Source organism: Sapajus apella, unplaced genomic scaffold (assembly GCF_009761245.1).
Source record: "Sapajus apella isolate SASKATOON/1434 unplaced genomic scaffold, GSC_monkey_1.0 scaffold1, whole genome shotgun sequence".
NCBI lineage: Eukaryota > Metazoa > Chordata > Mammalia > Primates > Cebidae > Sapajus > Sapajus apella.
This window is the reverse complement of record NW_022436941.1, coordinates 63769583-63795487: the sequence shown is the minus strand read 5'-3', so window position 1 is coordinate 63795487 and position 25905 is coordinate 63769583. Positions and strand designations below refer to the sequence as shown.

Genomic DNA, 25905 nt, shown 5'->3' with positions numbered 1-25905 from the left:
ACAATCTGAAGGAAGCATGCTTTAAAGCTGTATTGTAGGAAGAGCCTCCTTTGAGTTACATATCAGTATATTAACTCTTGAATGTTTTATTTTTCCAGAAGGAAGTCTAACTTGTGTTGGGGGGAAGCACTAGGTTTGTTCATAAGAAAATGCATTCAGCGCGCTAGGGGAAAGCCCCTTTCCTGTCTGACTGCAGTAAGATGAATTATTAGAAGTGGAATCACAGCCCAGGGGAGGAAAAACAAGAGTAAAGGATTCTGATGGTTCCCAGCAGTGCCTGAGAGTGGGCTGGAGATTTGCTTTTGTTTATTCTTGTTGATGAGCCTTTGTTGATCATCTCCAACTTATAAAAAGTTGCAAGTCTATGGGAAACTGTTTTGAAACAAGGTAATTAAAAAATGCCAGCTATGACACTACAGAATAGTTTGGGGACGTATCTAGCTGGGATGTGTATTGTGTTGGGGTGGGATGTGTATTGTGTTGGAGCTTAAATGAGCAGATATGAAGCATTTTATGGCTTTGTGCTTCTCAACATAAAGGTGTCTCATTTTTTAATCTCTATAATTTTTTTTGTTGTTGTTGAGACAGAGTCTCACTCTGTCACCCAGGCTAGAGTGCAGTGGCGCAATCTCAACTCACTGCAGTCTCTACCTCCCAGGTTCAAGCAATTCTCCTGCCTCAGCCTTCCTAATAGCTGGAATTACAGGCGACTGCCACTGAGTCCAGCTAAGTTTTGTATTTTTAGTAGGGACGAGGTTCCACCGTGTTGGCCACGCTGGTCTCAAACTCTCAGCCATAGGTGATTCACCCTCCTTGCCTCCCAAAGTGCTGGGATTACAGGTGTGAGCCCTCACGCCTGGCCTAATCCCTATGATTTTTTAAAGTTAAATCATCAGGCAAGAAGAGATGTCAAAAGGGAAAAAAATAAAAATGGAACAATTCCATTTTGTGTCTTCAGTGGTAATTCAAGTAATCGTGGTTTTCTGTGTTTCGTCCTCCTCAACCCACAGTGAGGGGCTCACCAACTCCTTAACATAAGCTCTACCAGACATTAGGGTGCCAAGAAGTATATTGGCAAAAGAATATAGATGTATCTTGATTTTATAACAGGTATATTTTTCCATTTCCGGTAACGTGATGGGCTGTTATTGGGACTAACTTCTCACCAAAAAAAAAAAAAAAAAAAATTTAACATGACAAATAGGAGGAAAAAATCAGTGAGTATATAGATGATTTGAACAACACAGTCGATAAACTTGACCTAATAGATGTATTTAGACACTGCACCCAGTGCCTATAGAGTGTCCATTCATTTGGAGCACACATGGAATATTTATAAAAATAGACCACATACTGTACTATAAAGCAAGCTCCAGTATGTTTCAAAAAATATATCAAGGATGTGCTCTTATCACAGTAAAGTTAAGCTAAGAAATCAGCATTTTGAAAATTAGGGAACATAATAAATATGTTTCTAAAAAGTCACTTTTGAATATAATAAACTCTTTGATGCTATAGGAATCCAAATAATTACTTATTTAATTATTGAGTAATTAAATAACTATTTCTTGAGTGACTACTCTTTGCCAAGTATTGTGCTAAAGATAAATAAGAAATGGCCCCTTCCCTCAAGGAACCGACTTGCAGATACTCACTTTCTAATGTGGTTTTTCTTTATGTCAGGCACCACGCTAAGTGCTGCAGAAATTTTTAGGATGCCAAGATAGCTCAGTAGGAAGAACGAACATCTTTTAATGTGTCTGGAAGAATATACAGAGATATTCCTCTCATACTAAGTTAACAGAAGGCTGACATTTAGGAGTTCTCTAAGTTGACAAGAGAGCGGGGGAAATGTCAAAGATGCAAAGATGTTACAAAGCAGGTAACTTGACAATGAGCTCTGCTGGCCACTAGGACGGCAGAAAGTGTGTTGGCTGCCGAGCACAGTGGCTCACGCCTGTAATTCCAGCACTTTGGGAGGCCGAGGCAGGTAGATCACAAGGTCAGGAGTTCAAGACCAGTGTGGCCAATATGGTGAAACGCTGTCTCTACTAAAAATACAAAAATTAGCCGGGCATGGTGACACACTCCTGTAGTCCCAGCTGCTCAGGAGGCTGAGGCAGGAGAATCGGTCAAACCCAGGAGGTGGAGGGTGCAGTGAGCCAAGATCATATCACTAGATGACCATACCTGGGCGATAGAGCGAGACTCCGTCTCAAAAAAAGAGAAAAAAGAAAGTGTGTCGGCAAAGGAATATAGCAAAGGTAGAAGGAGGGATGCGTGAGGGAGGAGGCTGGAGAAATAGGAAGGAGCCCAGTCTTAGAGGGCCTTGTGGCCCCATGAAAGAATTTCAACTCCACCGTGAAGGGCCAATGGAGAAACACTGAAAGGTTTTATGCTAGAGAGTGATATGATCAATTTTTATTGTAGAAATATCTCTTGAAGTTACATGAAAGATAGAACAGGCGGACTGGAATCTGGGGGTTCTATTAAAGAGAAATGAACCAAGTATGGGGGCTGATGCCTATAACCCCAGCACTTTGGGAGACTGAGGCAGGAGGATCACTTGAGGCAAGGAGTTGGAGACCAGCCTGGGCAACATAATGAGACCACATCCCTACAGAAAATAAAAGAATTAGCCAGGCATGATGGTGCATGCCTGTGGGCCCAGCTACTAAGGAGGCTGAAACAGGAGGATCACTTGAACCCAAGAGTTCCAGGCTGCAGTACACTAGGAAGGCACCACTGCGCTACAGTCTGGGCAACAGAGTAAGACCTTGTCTCAAAAAAAGAAGAGAGGTGTCGTATTAAAATTATTTAACAGGGCATTGGCCAGTCAGAAGAAATAAAAGCTAAATCACCGGGGCCCTAAGGCCCCCTGCCAGGCCAGGTGTTACTCCCTTCAGTTGCTGGATCACTGAGAGAGCTGTGACTCGAGGGACCAGGGCAGTAACCACAATGTGCATACTTCATTTTTCAGCGTGGGCGCAGCCATACAGATCCATGCCAACTGTGTACCAGCCCCATTAGGGTGACCCAGGCAAGGCATAAATAACAAGGGCCTCAACCAGAGGGGTGGAGAGAAAGGAACAGGGTTGGGAGAAACACTCCGAATGGAGTTGCCTTTCTCAGTGATTCACTAGAAAAAGGGAGGGAGCAGAGTAGAGGCTGACTCCGCATGTCTGGTTGGAACGCTATGAGGAGGACTGTCACCACTTGAGCAGGGGTCTTTGGGAAGGACCTCATGGCAGTAAACTTTAGGAACTTGAGATGATCTGAAGGACATTTTCTTAAGGGGACGGGGATAAATTGGATACAAGTAAGCAAGACCTAGCTACAGAGCTAATGGTCCAGTCTTCTCCAGAGTCACATTTTCATCCACTGTACTTGGAGGGAGGGTATGAAGTCTTCTTGCTTGAGGAAGAATTTGAACTCCACCCTGAAGGGCAATGAGCTCTGCCAGCCACTAGGACATCAGAAAGTGTGTTGGCACCAGAAATTAGAGCTCCCAGGTCATTGCAGTTGCCTGCATTTCCCCACCCATTAGAAAGGAATTTCTTTGACATAAATGACAGAACTCTTAAGGGTCGTTTTGGGCCTGAGTCATGAGCTAAGCAGCTGTTTCAATTGTCAAGTGTTAAATGATTTGTTCTGGATCTGAGACTATAAAGCCAGAAATGGGGCTAGAAAAAAGAAACAGGTTAGAGAGGTCAACAGTTAGCAGAGGTATACAAGTGTGCCCTTTGGGCATCAGTAACAAAGAGCACCTGGGCTGACCTCTGCTGTCTTAACACTGGAGATATTATAGGCCCCTCTGTATCCTGCTCCCCCTCTCCCTGGGAGAAAAATCTTTCACCTAACAATGGATTCCACTAGAATTTTTGTATTGTTATCACAAAAATCTTCTATGAATGAACAGAGAGCTTTTGTTGACCGTGAACAAGATCTTCCTGGGGCCATGTGCAAACAGCAAAAAGAAAACTTGATCTGAAAGGGAATGAGAACCAGGCAGTTATTTAAAATACTGTTGTTGGGTTTGGGGGGGTTTTAATGGACAGCTACTTTGAAAAGCAGATAGACTAAGTTGCTAATAAATGGAATAAGCACCATTATTTTGCTACAAGTCCTCTACCAACTTTTGGACACTTGTCTCAGAACGAATTGCATTTTATAAGGTGTTTTGTTTTTCTTTTTGAAAGTATTCAGTCCCTTGCTGTAGATCTATACTTGAGAGAGACCTTCTTGTGGCCTTATCTGGTCAAGACACAAGGTCTTAGAATCAGAGAGAACTTTAGTTCTGGAATGAGTTTTAGAGGCTACTATTCCAACTTTCTACCCAGTGTAAGAATTGCCAACATTTACTTCTGTTTGTTCTTCAGTCTCCTAAGACTGTATGTGTTCATAAAATCAGCATAATGGATTTGTTATTATTCATCCACAGACATCAGCTAATATAATAGTTTATATATAAATACAAAACTATACATTTCACTTTAAATAAACATATATGTGAGTAAAATAGAGAAGGAAACAATGTGTGCCTATATGTGCTGTAAGATAATAACACGAATATACACAACATGTATTATAGACTATGAGCTAACTTAACATGCATTTATGAATAAGCTTCAGCTGTAATTGATCAAAATTTGACTATCCTATAGGCTCTTGTATAAATTTGCATAAAAATATTTTATAAAATATATATATTTGCATAAAAATATTTTACAAAAAGAATATATATATACTTCTTTTTTTTTTTTTTTGCTGATCTCAAACCCTGGCTTCAAGGGATCTCCCCACCTCAATCTCCTGCATCGCTAGGACTTTAGGCTGATTGATCTATACTATAATAACATTAATACTATGTTGTTATCTATATACAAAAGAAAATTTCAAAGGACCTTTGCTTAAAATATAGACACACATGTATATACACATGCACATTTCATGCTGTCAGCTTTTGTCAAACTCTCAGACTCCTCATTTCTCTCACTGTAGTTTGGGAAGCACCATGCTTGAGTGAGTCTTACATGCTGGCCCAAGGAGCCCTTTCTGAAAAGATCCCCTCATTCACTCTGCATATTTGGAGAACTCACAGAAGATATTCCAGGAAAAAAAAAAAAAACCTAAAAAAATAAGCTCATGAATTTGTGAGCTTCATAAGCCATCAGAAAATGTGCTTCTTCAAAAGCACGGTTAGGGTGGTAAGTCAAATTCAGGAAGTAGAGGCATAATGTGGCTTCCTTCCTCTGCTGGCTGTTTGCTCTGTGCATTCCAAAGGGCAGGACCAGAGCTTGGAAACAGAAATAGAGAAACTTGCAGGAAAGGCCGCTTGTTGCTTGGGTCTGCTCTTAAAGACAGATGATTATGGGAGTTAGTTGGAATTTAACTCCTGGACTCTCCCTGGGATATATAATTGGCTCTCACTTCCTGAAGGCATGATTATGTACTGCAGGCAGATCCCTGCCAATTATTTTGATTGTGATTGCTTTGTGCATCTCTGTTGGCAATAGTGTTCACAGGATTGCAGCTCAAGGAGAACGGTCGTAGCTTCAGGAATCCAAGATCAGAATATGAGTCGGTTATAGGTCAAAAGATTAAAGGTCTGTGAATATTGTTCTCTTTTTCACCCAGAGATACCAGGATAGTCTCTGGCACTTTTTCCTCGGTATCCATAAGTGTGAACTGTATTGTCATTGTTTCGATTTGTCACAACTAGAATTAACATTCGTGTATTCAGAAAAATAAGTATTTAATAGTGGCACAATTATAATTTCTTTCTCCTCTTTCTTTTCCCATCAGGGCCTGTGTCTCAGAAAATGTAAAGGCTTGCAACTCTTTGAAAAGCCTTATTTTTTCCTTTTTGGACAAAAAGTAATACAAGATGCTCCAAAATTCAAACATTAAAGAAATGTCGAAAGGAAAAATCTCCAGAATGGAGGACGATAGTTTTTTTCAAAAAGTAAAAGTCCTCATGAACTTCTATCCCCTACCCTAAGTAAGCACTTTAAATAGTTTAGTGCATTTTCCTCCTACTCATTTTCTAGATGTACTGATATGTTTTATGTATATATATAAATGAAATCACTATTATTTACAGTTTTTATGAAAGCTTTTTTTCACTGAGCAATGTCACTTGGACATTTTCCATGTCTGTTTAGAAAAATCAACCTCATTCTTTTCCAATAGTTACATGATGTTCCATTGTAAGGCTATACCACAGTTTATTTAACTATCTCCCCTCCATGTGCCCCCCTTCTCCCACCACGTGGCCTTTTTCTTTTCTTTCTCTCTTTCTTTTTTCTTCTGTTTACAAATTAAGAAGGAGATGAAAAATCTCTGCCGTTATTAGCAACAGGAACCATCCAGCTGCCTCTGGTTAAATCCTGTGGAGTCCCAGATGCATGACAACCTGAGTTTTCAGCCAAGGATTAATGTTTTGTGCAGATTATGTAGTATTTATATTTTAAACCTATGACATGTTGAGGGGATAAAATTTTACATCTGTAGGAACAAAGTCAGAAATTCATCTGATCATTGTCTCCTTGTAAGCTTGTTAGCCACTTGAAAAAATGGATTTGGGGCCACTTTTCTAAAGAAAATTTTAGTGGGCCAGGTATCTTGTGAGTGAAGAAAACCATAGACAAATCAATACGGGTGATTTACTTCTTAGATTAAAAGTTGATCTTACATATGATATTTAATGTTTTCTTTTAGAACCTTGAATCTGTGTCTTGTACCTAAAAGCTGCATTCCTACCAAAAACTATCTCATTAATAGTATCACATAACTGACAATCAAATATAGATCAGCAAAGTAGGTATGAAGTCCCCAGGTGATCAGGGACAGAGCCCAGACAGGAACATGAAAGCCAGCATTCTTGTATGCGTGTCTCACACTTCTACTTTGGCACCTTGAAAGGTTTCAAACAGTCAGGCAACTGGGGAGGCAGCTGTTTTCTGAGTCACAGAGCACATCAGCTTAAGACTGGTAAAAAACTTCGATTATTATGCATGACATGTAACACTTTTATTAGCACCACGCTGATTAGTGCCGTGCTGGAGCTGCTTTCTGTAAGACTCTAATCGAGGTCCTTCCTTGCATGGAACTTATAAAATTCCTCAGTATGACATTTGAATGAGTATCTTAACAAAGTCCAAAGGACAATTAGAAACATCACTCATAAGAAATTTTTTTTTAGACAAAAGGTGTGGTGCCAACATAAAAGGTTCATTTAGAAGAATCCATTTTACTAATTGCAGGTAAGTATCCAAAAGCAACAACTCACTTTCCCAGGTGAATGTGGCTTGTTTTCCCATTCCTGTTCTTTATTCCACGTTGCTGTCTCTCCACTTTCTGATTTTGTAGTGTAGGCTTTGTGTAGCACTCAAATTCAAATGTACACCATCTTAAAATGGAGCTCAGAAGCGGGTCCTAAGAATTCATGGCTGAGAAGTGATGGTGGTCAGTGTTTCACCCCTTCATTCTTGTATCTGTTTTTTAATTATTTTATTTTGTTTTACTTTTTGAGACGGAATCTCACTCTATCGCCCAGGCTGGAGTGCAGTGGCATGATCTCGGCTCACTGCAACCTCTGATTCCCAGGTTCAAGCAATTCTCCTGCCTCAGCCTCCTGAGTAGCTGGGATTACAGGCATGCACCACCATGCCCAGCTAATTTTTGTATTTTTAGTAGAGATGGGGTTTCGCCATGTTGGCCAGGCTGATCTCGAACTCCTGACCTCGTGATCTGCCCACCTCTGCCTCCCAGAGTGCTGGGATTACAAGCATGAGCCACCATGCCTGGCTTCTTGTATCTATTTTTAATCCAGAGAACGGTATTGTAGTTTTACAAAGCACTTGCAGGTTCATTTCTCAAGACCCTCATGGTGTCTGTCACTCATTTAAGCCACAGGTTATCATCCATCAGCCTTTGACCCCGCCCCCCACCATGGAACATGCAACAAGGCAGGAGGAGCACCCAACACCCTTTCCAGAATTCCTTCTCAGGGCTCAAGTGATCCTCCCAGCTTGGCCTCCCAAGCAGCTGGAACTGTGGGCATGCACCACCATGCCCAGCTAACTTCTGTAATTTTTGTAGAGACTGGGTTTTGTCATGTTGCGCAGGCTGGTCTTGAACTCCTGAGCTCAAGTGATCCATCTGCCTCAGCCTCCCAAATGTGCTAGAATTACAAGCATGAGCTACCGCATCTGGCCTTTTTTTTTTTTTTTTTTGGGACAGCATTTCGCTCTGTCACCTAGTAGCTAGGACCACAGGTATGCACCACCACATCTGGCGCTGGGATTACAGGTGTGAGGCAACACATATGGCCTTGTCTGTTAACATATCTGCCTTTTTCAATGGACTCTAACCTCCTTCAGAGCAGGGAATCAGTCTCCATATCACAGCATCATGACGGGCACATATTAAAGTAGAAATGAATGAACAAAAAGAAAACAAAGATATTACAAGGCATTAGGGAAACAAAAATTGAAATTGTGATGAGATACCACTAGATATCTATAAGAAGGGCTAAAATTTAAGAAAAGAAACCTAGCAAGTGGAGGGAAAGATGTAAAGCGGCTACAACTCTCATACACAACTGGTGGGATTCAAAATGGTACAGCCAGTGTGCAGAATATTTTGGCAGTCTGTTATAAAGCTAAACACGAACTTATTATGTGACTCAACCATCCCACTCCTACATATTTACCCAAGAAGAATTGGGGAATACCCAGAAACCTGTATGAAATGTATATAGCAGCTTTATTCATAATCACCCAAAACTGGAAACAATCTAAGTGTCCTTCAGCTGGTGAGTGGATAAACTAACTGTGATATATTCACACAATGGAGTACTACATCACAATGAAAAATAACAATTTTCAATTGTTTGTGCAACAATTTGCATAAATTTCGACTGTATTATGCAAAGTATAAGAACCAAATCAAGACTGGGCATAGTAGCTCATGCCTGTAACCTCAGTATTTTGAGAGGCCGAGGCAAAAGAGGGGCCTGAGCTCTTGAGTTTGAGACCAGTCTGGGCAACATGGTGAAACTCTGTCTCTATAAAAAGTTAGCCAGGTGTGGTGGCACTTGTCCATGATCCCAGCTATTTGGGAGGCCGAGGCAGGAGAATCACCTGAGCTTGGGAAGCCAAGGCTGCAGTGCTGAGATCCACCACTGTACTCCAGTCTGGGTGACAGAGGAGACCCTGTCTAAACAACAACAAAAACAAAACAAAACAAAACCAGATTCAAAAAGCTATGTACAGTATGATTCCATTTATATGATATGATATTCTGGAAAAGACAAAACTGTAGGGTCAGACAAGAGATCAGTAATCTCCAGGGGTTAGGGCTGGAGGAAGGGTGACTCTAAAGGGGCCGCAGAAGGGAATGTTTTGAGGTGATGGAACTGTTCTGTGCTCTGATAATGATGGTGGTTACATGACTTTGCATTTGTCAAGCTCATAGAACTTAAATAAAGTTTTACTCTATGAAGATACAAACGTAATTTGAAAAAGTGAATCAAGCTTGTTTTTTTTTTTTTTTTTTTTTTTTTTTTTTTTTTTTTTTTTTGAGACGGAGTTTCACTCTCGTTACCCAGGCTGGAGTGCAATGGCGCGATCTCAGCTCACCGCAACCTCCGCCTCCTGGGTTCAGGCAATTCTCCTGCCTCAGCCTCCTGAGTAGCTGGGATTACAGGCACGCGCCACCATGCCCAGCTAACTTTTTGTATTTTTAGTAGAGACGGGGTTTCACCATGTTGACCAGGATGGTCTCGATCTCTTGACCTCGTGATCCACCCGCCTCGGCCTCCCAAAGTGCTGGGATTACAGGCTTGAGCCACCGCGCCCGGCCCCAAGCTTGTTTTTATTGTGGATTGAGAAAGAAAATAATCCAAAGAAAATCTGGATGTAGTATTGTAGCCTGCATGATTTTGCCCGTGATCGTGTACACATAGTGTTTGTGTCTGTGTGTGTGTGTGTGTCTCCACGAATGTATGTGTGTGTTCATTCAACAAACATTAAAAGAACACTTCCTATGGACTAGCACTTGCTTAGGAGGTCTTGATGAGTCTGAAAAGCAGGGTTCCTGCTCTCTTGGTAGGAATGAGATGGATAATAAATATGTAAACAATGCATGAATAGGACCACTTTAGATGGTGATAAGTGCTGTCAAGACAATAAAACAGGCCTACATGATAGAGAGTAGGATTTGGTGTGTGGGCCTCTCTGAGGAGACAGCCTTAAGCTGAGTCCTGGAAGGTACGAAGCAGCCAGCCATGCATGCAAATATTCAGGTAGAGCTGTCCAGACCGGGAAAACGTCACATTCAGAGACTCCTAGGGGACAACATTGAAAACCCTCTCACCTCAAAACTCAGAAAGGCAGGCTAAGATGCAACAAACATCCTTTCTCAAGTATGACTGGGCTTCCAGGAAAAAAGGCTTAGCCCTACGATGGGATTAAGCTCTATGTTCAGAGAACTGAAAGCAGGTCGATGGGACTGGCTCAAGCCAGTTAGCGGCCCAGCAGAAGATGAGCTCACATACATGAAAAGGAAGCAGTTTACATAGGCCTTAGGGGCCATGGTAAGACATTTGAGTTTCATTCCAAATGTACTGGGAGCAGTGACAGGGAAACCAAACAGGAGGCTGTGCTGAAAGTCAGGGGAAGGTGCACGTCGGCTGGAACCTGCACAGTGCCATGGAGATAGGGAGAAGTGAGTGGCTTTGCGAAATATTTTAGAGCTGGAATTTGCTAATGGATTGAACATTGGGGATTGTGAGAATTAGAGAATTATCTTATACAGATGGCAAGATATGGACAGCTAAATAAGAAGGCATCAGAACAAGGTTTAATAGAAATCCTTTAAAAAGTAATCCAACAAACAGAAAAGACAACAGTGAAATTCAATAGAAGAAAAGTAATAGACTCTGATGAAGATGACGATTACTGAATGAACTAAAAGTGTTCATAGACTAAGAACTTAATGGAGCAGTCCTAGGACAGAAGTTAAGATCTGATTAAATATTGACTTTGTTTATTGTCTATATACCTTTTAAAAAGTAAACTTGTTATGGCAAAGTAAAAATTAAAAAAGGCAAGGAGCCTGAAGTTTTATAGAGAATGCTACAGTTCTGCAACCTAACTTCTATAACCCAAGTCAGCAGTAGAGCTGTAACTATAGGAAGGGCATTGGTCTCTGCTGCTGCTATAACAAATCACCACGAGCATATCGGCTTTAAACCACACAAATTTATCATCTGACAGTTCTGAAGATCAAAAGTGTGAATGGGTGTCTCCTTGTGGAGACCCTAGGGCAGATTATGTGTCCTTGTCTTTTCCAGCTTCCACCTGCCATGTGCATTCCCTAGTTTCTTACCCACTCCTCCATCTTCAAAGGCAGCAGTGAAGCATCTTCAAATCTCCCTCCAAACTGACCTCTGCTTCCTTCAACCCGTCTCCCTTTCTCAGTCTGACTCCACGGCCTGCCTCTTTTCCTTCTTGGGACATTTGTACTTACATGGCACCTAACCATATAATACGAGATAATCTCTTTATCTCAAGACCCTTATCCTAATAACACTTGCAAAGCCCCTTTGCATGTAACGTAACATATTCACAGATTAGGGTGAGGACATCTTTAGGGGTGAGGGAATATTATTCTACCATAAGAAGCTTCCTGCTCTACCCATTGGAATGACTTTCTCCTTGGTTAAATAACTTCATCCTATTTGCCTTTGAAAACTTTACCTTCTGAACTAATTGATGTTTTGTGTGAGAAATGCACGAGGAGAAGAAAAGGCACACACACAATACCTTTAAGGGGAAGCAAGCTTTATCCCACATAAATGGCAATCCAGATATAATAGGCAAATAATATAATAAGCAAATTGATATAATAACCAACTGATATAATAAGCAAATTAATATAATAAGCAGATTGATATAAGCAAATTGCAATGGGAAGGGGATTTTGCTGGATGAATGCCTCAGGGTGCTCATACAACCTGTTCTGGGACTGGATGACCGTTGTTTGTGTCCATGTTTAATTGAGTTCAAATTTAGTATTTAACTTTTCCTCCACAATTGATTAGAACAGTGGCACCAGAGGCTAGGCACAGTGGCTCATGCCTGTAATCCCAGCACTTTGGGGAGCCGAGGTGGGTGGATCACTTGAGATCAGGAGTTCGAGACCAGTCTGGTCAACATGGTTAAACCCTGTCTCTACTAAAAATACAAAAAAACTAGCCAGGCATGGTGGCAGGCACCTGTGTTCTCAGCTACTCAGGAGTCTAAGTCATGAGAATCACTTGAACCCAGTAGGCAAAGGTTACAGCAGTAAGCCGAGATCATGCCACTGCACTCCAGCCTGAGCAATAGAGTGAGAATGAGACTCCATCTCAAAAAAAAAAAAAGAACAATGGCACCAGAGACCTTCCCTTTTCTTCCTTCCTGGTTTCCCCCTGTACATTATAAAATATGCTGTGGTCTGAAATTTAAAACATTGCATTTGCTTAACTCAGCCACATAAAGCTTTCATTTTTCTTTCAGTCACCTTAAAATAATGAGATTTAGAGCTTTCAAAAAGAAGTTCTTGGCTGAGTGTGGTGGCTCATGCATGTAATCCCGGCACTTTGGGAGGCTGAGGCAGGAGGATCATGAGGTCAGGAGTTCCAGACCAGCCTGGCCAACATGGTGAAACCCCATCTCTACTAAAAATACAAAAATTAGCTGGGCATGGTGGTGCATGCCTGTAGACCCCGCTACTGGTACTGAGGAGGCTGAGGCAAGAGAATTGCTTGAACCCAGGAGGTGGAGGTTGCAATGAGCTGAGACTGTGCCATTGCACTCCAGCCTGGGCGACAGAGCGAGACTCCATCTCAAAAAAAAAAAAAAAGATCTTTATATGAAGCTCTGAGATCAAATGTGAAGTGAACAAACTGTTCTCTCTGTTCCATCATAGGGTTTTTTCTGCATTTTGGATATGTGAGAGTTTTAAACTTCTGCTACATAAAACATCATAGCAATCATACGCCCTACAGCTTATGAAATAATTAATATGGTAATTCATGTAATCTTCATATATTAAATTCTCCAAAAGATTCTATTAATCTAAGATTAGTATAGCATGTCATTGATGTTTACATCATTCGTCAACAAATTCAGTGTTCAAGAATGAGTGAGCATGCACACACATGAAGCTGTGTGCAGCTGTAAGATTCTGCCTCGAATCCTAGCAGGAAAGACTAATATGTAACTTCAGCTCTTGGCCTTGAGGAAGTTACATCACCTTCAGAATCTCCCTTGGCTCCCCGGTAAAGAGTAATTATACAGCTCTCCTGGAGATAGGGTGTTTACTATCTGATTTTTGTTCACAAAAAGGCATATAAATACCAGCATTGCTATAAATTAAAATTTCATCTTATATGATTCATCTATGCCTTTATAAATCTCCTTTTTGTTTTCATTTAGATTTGATACGCCTCATTATTTCTCATTTAGAACCAGCCATTTGAATGAATTTTATATTCATTTGAATGAATATAAAATGGTTTGCTTTCAACCATTTTATATTCATTCAAATATTAGCTTTCTTTTAGTTCTTAAAAGAATTTGTTTGTGCTTAATTTTATCACATAAGCGTTCCATTATGCTTAATTTTATAATATATAGAAGTTAAAATGTTCTATTTAGAAATGTAAAATTTTATAATATAATATGCTTAATCTTATATAGAAGTTAAAATGTTATATTTAGAAATGTAAATTTCTAAATATGTATTTAGAAATTTCTAAATTTCTAAATATTAAATGTAAAATGTTCTAAAATTTCTAAATATTAAATGTAAAATGTTCTATTTAGAAATGTAAATTTTCATGAGGTGTATGAGGAGACATACAACAACCATCAATTCCTAATAATCGTCCTGGTCAGGGTACTGGCAGGAAGCCAATGACACCCTCAAAGCGACCATGGAAAGGAGTTTAATGAAGGGACTCTCTATGAAGATGTGGGAAGAGTTAAGAGAAGGCAATAAGAAATAATAAAGCACTCTGGAGCCACCTATGCCTCAAAGAGCAACAGGAGGGAGTGGTGGCCAGACCCTGACAAGAGCAGTGGCTGCTGTGGGAGAAGGCCCAGGAAATGAGAGCACCCACTGCCAGACCTGCAGCCATTCAGGGGGAAGGGAGAAGAGAAGCAAGGGAAATAAATAGCCCAGCCCTCCTCCACTCTCTGTTCTCTTGCCTTGCTTCCTTTATTGAGACTTAGCTACAAGCCAGTAGGGAAGGGAGCCAGTTGATGCAGTCCATAGATGGCCATTCTCTAGCACACAGCAGAGTGGGAAAGAGTGGAGAGTAATCTGGAAGAGCAAACAAAAGAGAACTAGCACGGTAGTCTTTCAGAAAAAGCATCCCAAATTAATGTTGGCCTTTGGGGTTTGGTACATGCATACCTGCACCCCCATACTTACACCTTGACCCCTTTGGTTCTAAGCATCTTTCTTCTCAACTCTGTCATTGGGAGTCTTAAAGTTGAGCTGGTCACTATGGCTGATGCCCAGATCAGCTCACTGCTCTGTGGATAGTAAGACTTGACTAGTAAGTCCATGGCGCGGGCACCCTGGGTGACTTTCCCAGGAGGCTGTCTGGGAGGATCTCTCCCTCACTCTCCCTGTCTTCCTTTTCCAGGGTGGAGCTTCAGCATGGGATCAGCCTACCAGTTTCACAGCTGGCGTGTGTTTGTCATCGTCTGTGCACTCCCCTGTGTCTCCTCCGTGGTGGCGCTCACGTTCATGCCTGAAAGCCCACGATTCTTGTTGGAGGTAACACTTATTATTGCAGTAGCTCAGGTAGCCCACATCTACTGAAGAAAGTTCCTTGTTAACTCTAGGAAAGCACATTTGCCTCTCTGGGAGGTACATTCTCCCTTCCTACTATGGAATGAAGGAGGGTTTAGTTTCATGGAGGCATGCTTTCAACAACCAGCGTGTAAAAACGCTGCCTCATAGCCAAAAAGCACTCCTTAAGCAAATAACTTGGCTCAATGAAGAAAACATGATTTACTGTTTTATAATGAAATTTTACCATCCAGAGATACCATTGCTAGTTATACCCACATTATTTGAACTGCTCATGTATTCAGTGATATCCAAATAGTCTGTATGTTCCAATGGAATGTTCCTAGACACATTTGCACAATACTCCATCTGATCTGACAATGCAAGACGGCTATTGGAAAATCAGGGAGGGTAAGTGTGTCACTACTAGAGCTTCACTGTCCACTCTCATTTCTTAGGTTGGAAAACATGATGAAGCTTGGATGATTCTGAAGTTAATTCATGACACCAACATGAGAGCCCGGGGTCAGCCTGAGAAGGTCTTCACGGTGAGTCTGCTCCTCAGAGAATCCTCAACACCAGGGATTCGGACATGTTTTCTGTCAAGGGCAAAATTGTAAATACTTTAGACTTTGCAAGTCATATAGTCTTTGACACAGCTACTCAACTCTGCCGTTGTAGTGCAAAAGCAGCCACAGGCAATGTTAAAACAAATGGGATGACTGTGTGTCAATAAAACTTTATTTACGGAGATAGGCAGAGGGCTGTTTTTGGCCCGTAGGTTGCCAACCATGCTTATGCCTGTCTAGGAACTCGAGGGCTCTGTGGTTGGTTAGATGATAACACCAACCCAAGAGACGGGGTTAAGGTTGAAAGACTGCATTTTCATCACAGACTTATTATCTGACTTCCAGGCTCAGCACCTGAGGACAAGAGATCCTTGGTGTAGGGACTGCCAGCAGATTCTCCTTGACCTGCTACAAGAGGCAAGCCAGCCTCTGTGAGGCCCTTTTCTCCACTCGGCCTTTTCTTTTTTTCTTTTCTTTTCTTTTCTTTTTTTTTTTTTTTTTTTTAGATGGAGACTTGCTTTGTTGCCAGTCTGGAGTGCAGTGGCACAATCTCTGCTTACTCCACCTCCCAGGTTTAAGGGATTCTCCTTCCTCAGCCTCCTGAATAGCTGCGATTACAGGCACATGCCACCACATCCAGCTAATTTTTGTATTGTTAGTAGAGATGGGGTTTCACCATGTTGGCTAGGCTGATCTCGAACTCCTAACCTCAGGTGATCCACCTGCATTGGCCTCCCAAAGTGCTGGGATTACAGGTGTGAGCCACCTCGCCTAGCCAGGTCACACCTTTTCAAGTGACATTCAGCCCCTACAAAGGTGTACACTCACAGCAGCCCCATAACCTTTTCTCTAAGATATCAAAGAGACATCTTAGAGATGTCCCCCTCTGTTAAGGCCACCTGGAGGCCTTTAACCTTGGAATACATAGTAAATAGTAAAATTATTTATTAAAAGCAAAAAAAAACCCAGGCTCTAGTAAGTGAGAAAACAATTACACTAAGGATCAAAGCAGTATAACTGAATGTAAAACTAACCTCTGCGTTTCCTGATGTATTAGTCCATTTTCACCCTGCTAATAAAGACACACCCGAAACAGGGGAATTTATAAAGGAAAAAGGTTTAATTGACTCACAGTTCAGCATGCCTGGGGAGGCCTCAGGAAACTTCTGATCATGGCAGAAGGGGAAGCAAACATGTCCTTCTTCAAATGGCAGCAACAAGGAGAAATGCCGAGCAAAAGGGAGAAAAACCCCTTGTAAAACCATCAGATCGTGTCAGAACTATCACGAGAACAGCAGCATGGGAGTAACTGTCCCCATGATTCGGTTACCTCCCACCGACTCCCTCCCACAACACCTGGGAATTATGGGAACTACAATTCAAGCTGAGATCTGGGTGGGGACACAGTCGAACCATATCACCCGACAATCAAAGCAAAGGATAAATTAAATGAATTACATCATTTTTTATATAAAGTAAATGGCATTGTATTTGCTTTTCAGGAAAGGTCAATTTTATCTTGTTCTAATTTGTAAAAAGTTTATTCATAGGCCTTATTATAAGGGATATTGAACAATATAATGCACATTATTTTCAATAACACTTTTACATAAAGGCAGACATTTCACACATGGCCATTTCTTAGGTCAGTAATTAATCAGAATTTAGTAAAGGAAGATAGCTATGTAGGAAGCCACAGAAAGGCAATCCAAGAATGTGGCTTTAGCTTGATATGGCTCGACATGAACATAAAGGTATAAAGGAATCAGAGATATAGTTCCAAAACTATATATATCATTTTATCATACATGCATGCACATGGGCACACACATAGATAACACATGCCCCAGTTCCACATTGTAGAAGCTTCCCATTGCTCTCAGGATAAAGACAAAAACTCTCCCTCTGAACACTGAGGCCCTCCCAGCCTCTTCCCTGATTTCTAGTTCCCCTCTCTGCAGCTACACTCATCCCTCAGCTCCTCATACTCGCCATTTGACTTTCTATGCAGCACTGCCACGCTGCTGCTGTTCCCTCTGCGTGGAACGTTCCTTTATCTCTAGTTACAAAGCTGATTCTCCAAGGGGAAAGCCAGTCTAAATTAATTTAAATTGGTTGCATGAAATGTTTTGGAAGGATCAATGGCTTTAAATATTTCAATATATACAATCATATAATGTTGGAAATGGATGTTCGGTGCCACAAAGAAAAATTAGCACTGAGACAAAGGATCTTTCAGCAATGTAATTTTTTACTCCCTGGACTGCAGGAAGGATATTCTCACTAGCCATCTTGCCACAAGAGTACAATGAATAAAGGAAAACAGACAAATTTATTCCTTATACATTTGGGGTTGTCCTTACTGCTGTGTCTGATCGCCGTTGGCTGGAGCCAGACCCCATAATCTAAACTAAAACCCGACTGGCTAACAACTTAAAACTTTTCTAAACAGGTAAAAGCAACAGAGAGCTGGGGCATGCCTGTGATCAGGTCCAGCACAGATATCTTGGTTAAAGTACAAAGACATAGAATGTTCTACGTGCCTGTAAGCATAGCATGTCTAACAGCTACTTAGGATAGGGCTTAACAACGTTATTAGCACACTTATTCTTTAACAAGGAAGGAAACTTTAAAAAGGAACTTTTCTACTTCCCACATATAATTAGACTAAAAATGTTTTGTCTACAATCAGCTGGAGGGACATACAGTAAGATGTAAGTGGGAACCTAAATAAAATCTTCAGTGGCTTATACATAGTATCAATCACAGTTCTTAAAACACATGAAATCACTTCTGATTAAATAGTCCCCTGCTATCTTATTTATTAATTTCATTTTATTTAGGAAATGAATTTTTCATAATGTAAAGATAGACTGCAATTTGGCCTCTACCCAAATTATCACAAATTCTTAATTAGAATTTTCTCTGCAGTGTAATGGAGAAATGAAGATAAATAATAGATATCCTCAATTAAGGTCTAGAAGCCTTTGCTCTCTTCTTTTGAATAGATGTACAATAGAAGGAAAAAATTTAACTTAAAGGATTATAAGGCTGGAAGAATCTTGAGACATTACCTGGATATACAACACCACTTAATTCTTCTTCTCAGCCAGATGAAGATAAACCCTCTGTTTACCAAAGACCTTCTGAGAAGGTGTCTCTGCAGGGCCTCATTGCTCTACTTACCTGCCTTTTCTTCCAAAAGGGTGGAGTTACCAAGTCCACTAATGGTGATCTGTGTTCATTTTGTTATATGAAGGTTAGAAGAGAATAAGATGGGTACATTCCAAAAGTGACTGATAATTTCCAAATTTCAAAGTTGTTACATGATTCTGCCATGACAAATTTATCTTTTTATTTTTTAAATCGATAGTACAGCAAAGTTGTATGCATTTTCCTAAGGTCTCCTTTTTTTTATTTTATTTATTTTTTTTTTTTGAGACAGGGTCTCATTCTATTGTCCAGGCTGGAGTGCAATGCTGCAATCACAGCCCACTGCAGCTTCAGCCTCCCTGGCTCAGGTGATCTTCCTGCCTCAGCCTCCCTAGTAGCTGAGAATACAGGCATTAGCCACCATACCTGGCTAATTATTTGTAAATAATTAACAACGAGGGACTCCCCTTTGTTGTCCAGGCTGGTCTCAAACTCCTAGGCTTAAGTGATCCTTCAGCCTCAGCCTCCCAAAGGACTGAAATTACAGGTGGGGGTCACCATGCCTGGCCCTTCTAAGGTCTCCTCTGAAGCTCTTCTTAGTGTGCCCTTGCCTTAAATATTGTTTTCCAATATTTCATTTTCAGCTAACTTCCATTTTAACTGTATACACTTAACTGATCTCAACTATTTCCTGCATGTCTCCTAACGCACAAATCTCCTGAGATCCAGGCCTACAGGTTGAAGGGCTTGTGGACATCCTTCTAAATTGCATAGGCCCTTCAAAAATGGCATCTTTGGGCAGCGAGGTGTGGGGGGAAGTGACATCTTTAAATCTGAATTTATCACCTAACAAGTCCTCCAGCCTCATCATTGCCCTAAATTTCATCAGCAGATACCACCAACACCACTAAACCCGAAAACTATCCTGTTTCTTTCTTTTATCTTCAGTATAAGAAACCACTATGTTGTATTATTCCACCTCCTAAATATCACTACACCACTGCTGATTTGGTGCATTCCTCCTTATTCACTGCCTTCTGACCTCCTGCTATCCTTCAGGAATCTCAAACTCTGCAGTTGCCCAGCACACTATTTTCCCTCCTACCTCTGGACGTTTGTTTGCACATGGTATTTCTCTCACTTGGAATGTCCTCCAAGCAGGTTACATGCATGGCAGACAGCATATTTCTCTATAAGCCTGCAGTTCCTGAAGCCTTCTCTCTCACTTCCAGGTTAAATAGGTTGTTCTGAACAGTATTTCCCTCCCATCTTATATAGATCCCCATTAGAATACTTTTTTGTTTTGTATGGTAACTATTTGGAGCCACATGACGGCCTACGTTTGCATCCTGCATGGGTGTCAATGAATAAATGAACAAACAAACATCAATGAGTGAAAAAGACGAATCCTCCCAAAAGTAGTATGTTGGATTAAGATTATCCCATGATGTAAGATAAATAAATAAATAATTCCTACGTGGATTATCTTGAGCTGACTGCATTTGATTTGGAATTCCATATTTAACTCAGAGATTGTTTTTGCTAAGTACAGTCATCTTTGTTTACCTAGCCAGAAAGAAGCTACTGCCTACTTGATATAATTTGAAAGACACCGATGGTCTCCAAGTCACCTCTGTCCAAAACTGACCTAGGTACCTACCTGTATACTGCCAATAGAGTTGCCACTTTAGATGTTGGCAGGATGTCCAGAAAAACCTGTTCAAATCCCTGGCAAGGGTAATGTGTTTACATTTCCGTGTCCTCAGATTTATCAAAAACAGGTAAATCTCGATTAGCAAGGAGAAGGCAGGCCAGGTCCACAAAGGACCCATTCTTCCCTTTTTTCTATTTTCAGGATTCATTCTCTGTGCTTCTCCTCTTTTGTGGTTCTCGTCCTTAGCAAAAAAGAGGCTAAGTTGAGTCTTAGATGCCACTTTTCGTGCTGAACCTCTATCATTTATTTCTCTTACATGGCTGAGAAATTCACGTTGATGCTTGCCATCAAAACTCCTTCACTTACTCTTGAATCATGACTACCTGTGGCTATCTGCTGACTAGCCACTGTGAGTTAGGCTGTGGGAGAAGGAAGAAGGGACCGGAAGTGGTGCTCGGAGAATAAAAATTTGATGGGACACTTTCAGAACTACAGTTAGGGATCAAATTCATCAAATAAGTAGGTTTCAGAGAAAAATGTGTACACTCATTTTAGTCCAAGCTAAATAATTCTTAATCCAAAATCTAACTTACCTTGATGTTTTGTCTGCTAATATGTCTTTGTAGTAATAATTCAGGGAGGGCGTTTTGATTGCATATTATTCTATTACTACTTGCCGTTCCCCCATTTCTCTGTGGTTTTCCCGCTCACTCATTCCTTCTTCAGTTCTTCTAGGTACTGTTTGGATCTGTAATTTATGCCAGTGGTCTCATGTGTGTATGAAGTGATTACCAAATACCACCTACTTCTTACTGGAGTCAGGTTTTGCTCCTATAAAAACAAATTGTGAGCCTACACTCAGCAACTTCGGAGAAGGTAACTCAGGACTTTGCTCTGTTTCTCTCTACAGGTAAACAAAATAAAAACTCCGAAACAAATCGATGAGCTGATTGAAATTGAAAGTGACACAGGAACATGGTATAGGAGGTGTTTTGTTCGGATCCGCACGGAGCTGTACGGAGTAAGTAGCAAGTCCCATGATGACCTGCGTGTCAAATATTGCATTTGAGGTTAGTCAGAAGAGGGGTTTACTGAATCTGTCCTGTGAGTGAGGTTCTTTCCTGTTGGTAATTGGATCCCTCTCTACCAGCATTTAGCCAATACTTTCCATCTGTGGGAAGGGAAGGTGTTAGGCCAGGAGTCTTGGCAGTGGCCAAGTGCCTTCAAGTCTTGAGTTACTCCAGGAAGCTGAAGAATGAAAATTCCGATTGCCTTTGGCTTTTACATTTTAAGGTGAAATGAATTCAACCCAGTGACAAGTCAGCTTTTTTTTATAATTTGGTAGAAGGGGTCAGGGAGTGGGGTTGACTAAGTAACTGTATGAGAAAACTGACTCTTCAATATTTCACAGATTTGGTTGACATTTATGAGATGCTTCAACTACCCAGTCAGGGATAATACAATAAAGCTTACAGTTGTTTGGTTCACGCTGTCCTTTGGGTAAGTGATATTTAAATTCTTGGCGAGCAAAATCATTCAATGTCTGCATTGTAACTCCCAGCCATGCTGCTTTCTTTTCTTATACTGCTTGATGCTGTTAACCTGCTGAAAAAGAAAATTTTTTCAGCTTAGATTTGCAGAGAGTTACAGTTTTCATAAACCATTATTTTATTTGTTTTGTTGCAAAGCCAAGGTAGCAAAACCAATTAATTGTATTTGCAAAATCCAGGAAGAGCCTGGATAATTTGCCCATGACTTCTCCTCTGTCCTCTCCTCCTTTACCCAGCCCCAGCCATACCAGCCTCTCTGCTCTTCCTTGAACATTCTAGAACAGTTAGTTCCCATCTCAGGCCTTTGCAGTGGTCCTCTGTCTGAGTTGCTCTCCTCTCCAGACGTCTGTCCGGTTCATTCATTTCTTTACCCTCTTCAAGTCTTCCCTCCGATATCACCTTCTCAGTGATGTCATTCTCTCTTTTAAAAAATTGCAGCCCTTCCACACTCCATATCCCCTTCTCAGCTCTACTTTACCCCACAGCACTTTCTGCCTTCTAATATGTAAAACACTCCTTTATTCTGAATAAAGAATAAAGCTCTGGCTTCCCTCTCTGGAAGCTCCATGAGGACAGGGGTTTTTAACTGCCTTGTTCAAAGCTGAGCGTGGTGCCATCCACCTATATTCCACACTGCTCTGGAAGCTGAGGTGGAGGATGCTTGACTCCAGGAGTTAGAGGCTGCAGTGTTCTATAATCACACCTGTGAATAGCTACTGCCCTTGATCCTGGACAACATATCAAGACCCCATCTCCAAAAAAATAAATAGTTTTCTTATGTCTTGTTCACTGATGTATATTCCTGGCATATAATAGCAGCTCAATAAATAGTTGTTGCCAAAATGAATAAAACTGCCAATATGTTTTCTAGGAAAAGAGGAATTATGGAGAAAATATCAAGATTTTATTTGCTAATTACTGACATAGTCACTTTAGAATGTGTGTATACAACTCTATTGTTGCCTAATTTGCTGTTTAAAAAAGAAACATCAGATAATACCCTACACTTTCAGGTCAGCAGGATCTCAGCACCTTATAGAGCCTAGCATTTATGTTGCAAGTTTCATCTCTTAGCATACCTAAATCAAAGCAGGCAAAGATGACCTCTCTTTCTCAGTGCCAGAGGAGGTGGAATATGGAGCAAAAAAGAATCTGGGGGTCAGGAGACCTAGCAGCCCATTCTGCTGGGTGACTTAGTTAGCTTGTGACTTGGGGACATTACTTAGCCTCAGTTCCTCACTTCTAAAGAAAGAGGGTTGACTTAAAATATGTAAAGTCATTCCCACCCAAGTTCTAGAAAATCTATTAATCTCTACAGGAAGGGAAGACTGAAAATTAACCTATATTAAGTGCTCACTCTGTACCTAAGCACAGTGTTAGGGACAGAGAAGACAAAGATAAGCAAGAAGGAAGTCCTGCTGTCAGGGTGTAAAGAGGAATAATCATTATCTGGTTTATTTTGTTTACTAATTCGTTATTGATCAGTTTTTAAGCTTGATGATTTGTTTTACTGCTATGTCCCTGGAACCCCAGTAGTGCCTTGTATTTAGTGCATGTTCAGTAAATGTTTACTAAATAAATGAAAACTTAGCCAAAGTCCTTCACATCATTGATGATGGACATTTCAGGGTAATATGCCCCCCTCATTATTGCCATTTCAAGGTCTGTGCTCCATGTGTGTGACTAGAGAATAATGCCATAGACGTTGTACCCCTAAGTCATTTCTTCCTCAGTAACCACCCTAACACCCCCATAGTCATTAATTCATGATCTATGAAGAAAAGGGGTGGGAATCCTGAGGCACAGATGTTTCTGGAATCCTAATTACAATGATGATAAGAACAACTTGGCTGAGCGCAATGGCTCACGCCTATAATCCCAGCACTTTGGGAGGCCGAGGTGAGTGGATCACCTGAGGTCAGGAGTTCAAGACCAGACTGACCAACATGAAGAAATTAGCCATCTCTACTGATAGAAAAATTAGCCGGGCATGGTGACGCGTGTCTGTAGCGAACCTCCAACTCAAAAATAAAAAAAGCTTATATTGTCTTCTGAGCACTTTCTGTGTGCTAAGTACTTCACATCCCATTTAAACTGAGCCATCACCCAGGAAGGTAGATACTCCCATCATTCTGATAGTAGAGATAGGCAATTGAGGCTTAATTAAGTGGCCTAAGTTTATGCAACTACTAAGTGACAAGACCAGGATTCAGGCCCAGCCTATCCTCCTGCAAAGGCTATGCCCAGACCCACTTGTTTTCCTGTGTAGCTAAGCATCACTGGAGATAGACCAGAGCAGTGCTTCTCAAACTTGAAAGTGCATCAGAAGAATCCCTGGAGGACTCCACCGCCAGACTTTTTAATTCATCAGGCCTCACTGGAACCTGGGTTTGTGGGGCATGATGACCCTGCTGGTCCAGAAACCTTACCTTGGAAGGTACTACTTTACAACAGCACTGTCCAAAAGAGATATCATGTGAACCACAGATGTCGTTTCAGATTTTCTAGTAGATACACACACACACACACACAAAGTAAAAGGAAACAGATGAAATTAATTTCAATGCATTTTGTTTAATTCATTCTCTCTAAAATATAGTATCATTTCAATACATGAGCAGCATAAAAATTATTAGCAACTAATTTTACATTCTTTTTTTTGTAAGTCTTCAAAATCCTGTGGTATTTTATATTTATAGTATATCTCAGTTTGAACTAGCCACATCTCAACTGCACATTGTAGGCACATGTGGTTAGTAGCTTCTGTGTTGAACATCACAGCAGTATGACACAGCTGTTAGAATAGCACATTAGCAGTCAAGAGGCAGAAAGGGGAAATAAATTGGAATTTCTGAGAATAACATGAGCGTCCTTTTCACAGCCTTGAACTACCTTGGGAACTGGCGCTCCACCCCCAGGTTAGCAGTATCACAGTAGTGTAGGAACCAAGAAAGATTTCCATTAGCAAAAGAAGTCATCCTTTAAGGGCTCTCACCATGCTTGGATCCAGGAGTTTGCACCACCAGACTAGGAGAGAGTTTCTCAGAGCAGCCCAGAATGATGAGAAAGATATTGGGGCCAGGATGCCAGGTGTCTTACTCTATTTCTGCCACTATAGCAAAATACCACACTGGGTAGTTTGTAAACAATAGAAATTTTATTTTTCATAGTCCTGAAGGCTGGAAGTTCAAGATCAAGCTGCTGGCAGATTCATTGTGCAGTAATGGCACAGTCTCTGCTTCCAAGATGGCAGCTTGTCGCTGAGTCCTCCAGAGGGGACAAATACTGTGTCCTCATGTGGTAGAAGGGATGGAAGGGAAAAAGTGAGGGAGGCAGCACCCTCACACCTCTTTTTATAAGGACATTAATCTCATTTATTGAGGTCTCTGCCCTCATAATTTAATCACCTTCTAAATCCCCCACCTCTAATACTATTATATTAGGGTTTAAGTTCCAACACATGAGTTTTGGGAGGACACGTTCAGACCAGGCACCATGTATGAGCATAGGATGGGATGCTTTCTGCATGTCTCTTTCCAAAGAAAAAGTTTAAGAATTACATACCTGGGGTTCTTCAGCTGGATTCTCCAGCTAAATCTAGGCCGTCTCTCAAGCTTGATTTTTGCAAATTAATGGTGAGGGAGAGGGACACATGAATTGCTGTATGGTAATTTACTCATAATGTTGTAGAGACTCAGCCAACTATTACCACTCTGAAAACATCAGGGAGGTGCTCATTGCCTCTGGCATGCTAGCACCTTTACAAACTCACATTTCTTTGTCTTTGCAGGTACTATGGATTATCTGTTTGGTTCCCTGATGTCATTAAACATCTGCAATCCGATGAATATGCATTGCTAACCAGAAATGTGCAGAGAGATAAATATGCAAATTTCAGTATTAACTTTACAATGGAAAATCAGATTCATACTGGAATGGAATACGACAATGGAAGGTCTAGAAACTTGAAATAATTTAATTTGCTATCTATTCATAAAAACTAATTTCTTCTTAGCCTTCCCTGCATGGAAACATGCATAGTTTTTGTTGTTTGTTTTAGTTTGTACATTTAGTCATTTTTATGGTGAATTTCAATACTTCCAAATGGTCTTTAAATAAAAGGTAC

The 25905-nt window shown here is 40.9% G+C and overlaps 1 protein-coding gene across 3 annotated transcripts in view; it reads left to right on the top strand.

The window, feature by feature from the left end:
- SV2C (synaptic vesicle glycoprotein 2C) overlaps window positions 1-25905 on the top strand; it is a 269321-nt gene that overhangs the window by 191866 nt on the left and 51550 nt on the right. For all 3 annotated transcript variants that reach the window (XM_032278009.1, XM_032278001.1, XM_032277991.1), the window contains exons 5-9: window positions 14705-14838; window positions 15312-15401; window positions 21140-21250; window positions 21641-21729; window positions 25570-25734. In XM_032278009.1, coding sequence (XP_032133900.1) covers window positions 14705-14838; window positions 15312-15401; window positions 21140-21250; window positions 21641-21729; window positions 25570-25734 — 589 coding nt within the window. The remainder of the gene's footprint in view (window positions 1-14704; window positions 14839-15311; window positions 15402-21139; window positions 21251-21640; window positions 21730-25569; window positions 25735-25905) is intronic.